General features: G+C 44.6%; 2 protein-coding genes across 2 annotated transcripts; both read right to left on the reverse strand.

The window, feature by feature from the left end:
* Positions 1 to 3,076: 3,076 nt before the first annotated feature.
* On the reverse strand, positions 3,077 to 4,897 carry Adat1 (Adenosine deaminase, tRNA-specific 1). Its single transcript, XM_045745532.1, has one exon. It carries the CDS (start codon positions 4,895 to 4,897, stop codon positions 3,365 to 3,367), a length of 1,533 nt encoding a protein of 510 aa, XP_045601488.1. The 3' UTR covers positions 3,077 to 3,364.
* On the reverse strand, positions 3,077 to 6,809 carry LOC123760106 (anaphase-promoting complex subunit 15-like). Its single transcript, XM_045745590.2, has 2 exons — positions 6,677 to 6,809; positions 3,077 to 5,191 (listed from the first exon to the last, which is right to left on the reverse strand). Exons 1-2 carry the CDS (start codon positions 6,773 to 6,775, stop codon positions 4,979 to 4,981), a joined length of 312 nt encoding a protein of 103 aa, XP_045601546.1. The 5' UTR covers positions 6,776 to 6,809; the 3' UTR covers positions 3,077 to 4,978.
* Positions 6,810 to 6,897: the final 88 nt, after the last annotated feature.

Consider the following 6,897-nt stretch of genomic DNA (forward strand, 5'->3'; position numbering starts at 1 on the left):
TATATTTTTGTTTCCTTATACAGGTTACATAGTTCATAAGTGTAAGAGATGGTTTCCCGATCTAAAATCAACGTGATGCCCACATTGGGAAATATATACACGAGAACTGTGTATAGTACTGTGTTGCAGTACACATCTTGTTCTCACTTCAGAGACCTAAGTATACCTTGCTTGCAGCTTCACTGCAAGATGCATCTAATACTGTAATTTGTTTAGTATTAGTTTCGGTATTTGCTCTCTGGTTGATACCTGGTTGATGGGGTTCTGGGAGTTGTTGTTCTCCTCAAGCCCGGCACGAGGCCAAGCTTGACTTGTGAGTTTGGTCCACTAGGCTGTTGCTTGGAGTGGCCCCGGAGGCCCACATACCCACCACAGCCCGGTTGGTCCGCACTCCTTGGAGGAAACAGTCTAGTTTACTCTTGAAATGTCCACGGTTGTTCCGGCAATATTTCTTATGCTCGCTGGGAGGGTGTTGAACAACCGTGGACCTCTGATGTTTATACAGTGTTCTCTGATTGTGCCTATGGCACCCCTGCTGGGCCACATGTGACCAAAGATGGCAGCAAGAGCAGCGAACTTACGAACGTCATGGGCCCGGGGACAGACAGCAGGCTGGCTAGACTTAATAACCCTGCGGACTACCTGAGAGACCCGTACCCGCGAACAGGGAAGAAGGGAAACGGAATCAACCCAAAGCACGTCCCCAGACACAGAAGCTGTGGCACGCAAATAATGGCGGAGGTCCGCAACCGGATATAAGACATGATGCACCCCCGGCCTGACCAACTAAGCACCAACAACCCAAGGATCCCTCCGGAAAGCATCAGTCTTTATTCTTCACCAGAAAAGGAGATGACTGCAAACGAACAAACCTATCACCATGACCAAAAGAGCAGAAATCCCTGCACTGCAGGAGAGCATGAACCCCCAGAGGCCAATAGTAAAAAAAAAAAAAAAAAAAAAAAAAAAAAATCCTGAACCAAAGGGGCCACAACAAACCGAGGTGGAGAACGATAGGAGAGCAGCCTATCCAAAGACCAGGACGGCTCAGGTGGCACATGAGCAGGCCGGAGGTGAAACAACCCGCGAGACAGTTTGCGCAACGGTGCAGAAGTAACATCTATAGCGAAAGCAAGCTGAAGCAGCTCCGCCAGTGCCGGAAGATACGAATCGACAGTATTCGGCATAAGAAGACGGTCCTGGAACAACCACAAGAGAAAGGACACCACCACCCGAACCGAAAGCGAAGTACAACGATGGATTGTCAAAGAAGAAACTGAAGGACTGTCAGGAAACTTCATACTATCGCTGAGACGAAGCCCGCAGGTGGGACGCCATCAATGAAGCCACCTGATCACCATACAGATGGTGATAAACCCCGAGCTAAAAATACTAAACGCGAAGACTTGAGGAGAAGAGCAAACCAGTCCTGTAACGGACCAGGCGATCATCTGTTAGAGGCGGAGAAGCGGAAAAACCTGTGTTCGGACACTGGGCAAGCAGAGCCTGAAACCATGGCTGAGTCGGCCACCGCGGGGCCAAGAGGACTACTTGCCCCTGGTAAGTCTCCAAGCGAGCCAGGACCTGGATCAACAGCTGAACCGGGGGCAAGAGGCACAGGAACTCCTACCCCCAACCAGCCCTGCTGGAAGGCATCAATCTCGCGTCACAGTCGGGGAAGGGCGCCACATAAACCGGAAGACGCCTCGACCACGCCGATGCAAAGAGATCCACCTCAGGGCACCCGAACGTCTGGCAGAGCCAACTGAATGAGTCGGCATCGACCGTCCATTCCGTGGACAGGGAAACGAACTGGGACAGTTCGTCTGCCAGGACGTTGGACACCCCCGGACTTGAACCGCCAGGAGAGCCAAACCCTGAGAACTCGGCAGACGAGTGACCCGAAGCGACCAGCCCCAAAATGCCAAGGACCGCATCGAACCCCCTTGGTTCAGGCAATGAACCACCAGGGAGCAGTCCAAATGGAGCTGGATAGTTGGTCCTCGGGCGATCGGAACCCTCCGAAGCGCATACCACATCACCGTGAACTTCCGCACCGTGCTGTGGGCCCAACAGAAGGATGGACCCCACCACCCCTGGCCGACATGGTGAGCACTGGTCACAGAGCCCCAGCCGAGAGACAACACATCCGTGAACACATCGAGCGAGGGCTCGGATAGGCGCCAAGGCAATGAACCCCGGAAAACCCGAAGAGGAAGCCGTCGACGCACAACAAGAGTCCGGAGCTTGAGCCACAATGACCAAGCCATATCCCATCAGCCAAAGAACTGCAGGGTGGAGTGCCGTTGTGGGGGTCTGGGGGTCCCCCTTCCCCCTCCCAGGAATGGGGGAGCTGCGCAGACATGTGTTTACTAGTTTGTGTTTTGCGGGGGTTGAGCTTTGCTCTTTCGGCCCGCCTCTCAACTGTCAATCAACTGTTTTACTAACTACTACTATTTTTTTTTTTTTTTCCACACCACACACACACACCCCAGGAAGCAGCCCGTTACAGCTGACTAATTCCCAGGTACCTATTTACTGCTAGGTAACAGGGGCACTTAGGGTGAAAGAAACTTTGCCCATTTGTTTCTGCCTCGTGCGGGAATCGAACCCGCGCCACAGAATTATGAGTCCTGCGCGCTATCCACCAGGCTACGAGGCCCCATGTGGCGCGGCTCGTGTGACGTCATGCTTGTTTGCTCGTTTTCAATTAGGGAGTTCTGTCCACTCGTTTGTCTATTTTCGTCATTTTTAACCAGAATAGGGGTTTGTTTTGGGGCACTTACCTTTCTGGGTGCCTGTCCCAGTCAATGGCAAATATAGAATGCTCCAAAATCACATGTGTATTTCTATAGGCCATCGCTCCTCGTGCCTCTCTGAGGGGGCCAGGCTCTAGCTCGTGGTCCCCGGTAGGCCTAGAACTCCATCCACATCGACTGATGCCAAAGTTAGGGATATCCATATTATCCTGGATAGCTCTGGGAAGCTGTAGGGGCTTCCCCAGAAAATAACACTAAATAAGGTTTTTGGAATACAGATGCCTAATGGCATCAGTTACAAATTAATGAAATACATATTACTATTTTAGGATTCAAGATTTACTTTGTTCTTAAAAAAAATTAACATACATTGATATTTTGACTGCCAGTAAGTTTAATAAACTTAAAAAATGCCTCATTTTAGTTGAACTTTCAATAAAATAGTATCTAAAATGTTCTGGCACATATTATAACCAATCCAGCACCAAACATTCTGTAGCTGCATGCAGTCAATACAAAATTATCAGCAACACAGAAAAACAATTAATCATAACATAATACAATATGACTAACAAGCAATTTTAACAATGCCAATCTACACATCATCAAATTTTGAATTCCCGTACAAGACTTGGTTTAACTGTCCAATTTGTTAAAACGTGTGTTTTTAATTCCTTCCAAGCTCTGCAGTAATTTTCTGCTTGGCATTTCAGGTCTCCATATGAAAAATTATGTACGTCTATTGGGCTGCTTAAAACTTCACTATGCTCTTGACCGAGAGTTTGTACCCTTTGCAAGATTGATCGACGACATATGCTGACCCAGCCCTTTGAGGTGCCTTGGTTTTTTTTGGTAGTGCCCAACTTTCGTCCATTTGTAGCAACCTCATGCTTGCTGCAGTGAGTGTTGCTGACACTCCAGATGAGACTGGTAGGTGATGGTATCACCTTGCTAGCATCCAATGCATTTCCCATTATGCAGCCTTGAGAAAAAGGGAAATCAACTTCAGAGTACAGTATGAGTGGTGTCACTATTTGAAACCCATCTGGAAGCTTAATTTTGCTTACTTTACTCTTAAATCTGCCGAAGAGGGCACGTTCCATTGCTTCCTGGCTGAAAGGGCATCTTCCAATTGTTATTGTTTTCATGTACACAGGTGCTTCAAGAAACAACATTAAGAGAGCCCCTTGTACGCCCAGAACTGTCCATTTAAAAAGTTTATCACTACAGGAGAGGGAGAGGGTTGGGTCACCACGACCAGGCTTAGTGCGTAAGACACCAGTTACATGATAATCAGACCCAGGCATTTTTGGATCTAACTTTTCACCACTTACACATTTCGCCCCAGTACGGTAAATATCAGGCATTGCAGTAATATTTCCAATGTTATTTTCTGCAAACAATCTAGCATTATCAACAGCCTTGCTATTCACAAATTTGGAATATTTATTTCCAGAATTTTCTTCTGTTTTATTTACGTTAGTGGTTTCCTTTACAATAATGTTGTTAAAAGTATTCATTTTGCTGTCCTCCAATTCAGTGACATTCACTTCATTCCTCTTAATTTTCTTTATTGGTGGTTCTCTGTTGTCAATATCAGTACAGTCCTCATTCAAATGAGCTGGAGCATCCATCTCCAAGTCATGTTTTTTGCAGCTGCTATCAGAATTTATCTCTTGTATAGCTTCTATGTTTTGTTCACAACATTCATTCCACTCCTGCTTAGGAAATATAGATGCATCGCCACAAGGAGTGTGGCTGCCATAGAAATGAAAACTAATCCCAGACTTAAGTGCAAACTTACCATCTTTCTGCTCAAATATGCTAATATTGCTCTTTGAAGCCTTTTCCACTTGGTCTAAGAGATACAACATGAAAGCTCTCCTTGCTATCACCTCTGCATGACTGTCATGGAGAACATCCCCTGCACTTGGCAGCTGCTGTGCACCGAGACACTTGGACCCAGTTCCTAAAGCCACAACTTCTAATGTCTCCTTATGATGGTCCTCTTTTATGAAGCAAGCAAGCAAGGTCCACTCTGTGCTTTCCTTTGGTTTGCCTGTCTTTCCGAGGCTTTTAAATTTTGAGATGCAAGCCTCTGCAACTTTATCACCAAATATTTTCCCATATTCATGCATTTTCTCTTACTGTCTTTCCAAACTAAACTATTAAAATGTGTAACTAACTATATGACTAAGAAAACATTCAACAGTTCTTGCCTAATGCAACATCGGGTCAGAGTAATCATCATTCATTTCTGAGTCATCATCTTCCTCTTCGTCGTCATCATTGTCGTCGTCGTCATATTCATCATCATTGTCATCCTCTTCATCTTCACTATATTGCTCAGCAGCACTTTTTCCAATGGGTAAAATATCATTGCCCTTTTGCTGGATTCCTTGAATCTGAGCCTGATACATCTGCTCTTGTTCCTGTAACAAAAATCTGCATTACAAAGAAAAAAATATGAATGCTTTAAAGCATAAGTAACATAAAACAATCTTATACACTGTTCCTATTTACTTATCAGATGCCTACACACTTTCTAAGTGAGTGACTCACAATCTACACAATATGAAGGCATTTTGCATTTAAAAGCTTTTCAAATGATTTGAAAAGCTAGGATTTCAAAATCAGTACCAGTAAATCCAATACTGTATATATAAATAATTCAGATTTAAATCTAAATATGACGTGTGCTTTTAGCACACTATTAAGCAGCATAAAATAGGGAGATTTCCTTGAATACTTCACTCCTAATTACTAAAGTATTTAATTAAGATCAATATATATAAGAGTAATTAATTAATCTTAGTCACTGTAGTCTAACCACTTGGGCTGGACGGTAGAGCGGCAGTCTCGCTTCATGCAGGTCGGCATTCAATCCCCGACCATCCAAGTGGTTGGGCACCATTCCTTCCCCACGTTCCCATCCTAAATCCTTATCCTGACCCCTTCCAAGTGCTATACAGTTGTAATGGCTTGGCACTTTCCCCTGATATTTCCCCTCCCTCTCAGTTTATAGTAAACTAAGCCTTACAAAACAATATAAATTGATAAACCAAAGTGATTCTGGACTTGTAAAATGCCTGAAGGCTTAAAGGTTACACACACTACTCCCAAAACACTTCAGGAAGACATGTGCAATTTTTTTCACACAGATTGATACAGAATACAACCTGTAATTTGTCAGCCAGCTTAGAGCTACAGCTCATCTTACAGTTAAATGAACAAATTCACAGAGGCCGTGACGAGGGTTCGAACCTGCGTCCGGGAGCATCCCCAGACACTGCCTTAATCGACTGAGCTACGACAGGGTTAAAAGGGTTGAAACCGAAGTTCTACTGAACTTACTGGATCCCGTAGCCTCTCCGAGGCACAAACCAGGCTTTTACACAACTCCCCCCTGACATAGCTATTGACATAGCTCGGGTGTAGGGGATGGTTGTGTAAAAGCCTGGTTTGTGCCTCGGAGAGGCTACGGGATCCAGTAAGTTCAGTAGAACTTCGGTTTTAACCCTTTTAACCCTGTCGTAGCTCAGTCGATTAAGGCAGTGTCTGGGATGCTCCCGGACGCAGGTTCGAATCCTCGTCACGGCCCTTGTGGATTTGTTCATTTGATGCATCACGTTAGTGTGTTCTCTGTGTGTCATCTTACAGTTATATATCTCTGAAACAGTATATATATAATGAATGTTTTCCTACATCATTACCGTACTAAGTTACACAGCTTGATAACATTAAGAAAGAGAGGAAAGACTAATATTTTCTAATATACCAATATAATAGTAATGGATATACTGTATCTAATATCTGCATATTACAGGTACTTCAAAATGCAAAATTATCAAAAACTTTTGAATTGAAATATTGTATACAACACACCACTAATGTTGGTTTAACAAGCATTTTCATACCTTGAGTTCCTGTGCGAGGTCGACTGGCTTGTCTACCTGGAACCAAGCTGGATCAACAAGCCGAGGAGTCAAGCTTGGGTACAAGGGTGGTTGAGCCATCGTGTGAGGCAATTTAGCAAGTGAGCCTCTAATTCTTTTAATACTGGTCCAGTATTATCAACAAATCTATCTTCTTTGGCATGGGATATAAGACTACACATTCAATGTGCTGCCCATAAACA

This window comes from Procambarus clarkii, chromosome 22, assembly GCF_040958095.1.
Source record: "Procambarus clarkii isolate CNS0578487 chromosome 22, FALCON_Pclarkii_2.0, whole genome shotgun sequence".
Taxonomy (NCBI): Eukaryota; Metazoa; Arthropoda; class Malacostraca; order Decapoda; family Cambaridae; genus Procambarus; species Procambarus clarkii.

Bases quoted from the DNA above. Each gene is read 5' to 3' on its own strand.
- LOC123760106 (XM_045745590.2), bottom strand. From the start codon at position 6,775: ATGGCTCAACCACCCTTGTACCCAAGCTTGACTCCTCGGCTTGTTGAT. The intron at 5,192-6,676 runs GTATGAAAATGC...TTTTTGTTACAG, and splicing joins ACCTCGCACAGGAACTCAAG to GAACAAGAGCAGATGTATCA.
- Adat1 (XM_045745532.1), bottom strand. From the start codon at position 4,897: ATGCATGAATATGGGAAAATATTTGGTGATAAAGTTGCAGAGGCTTGC.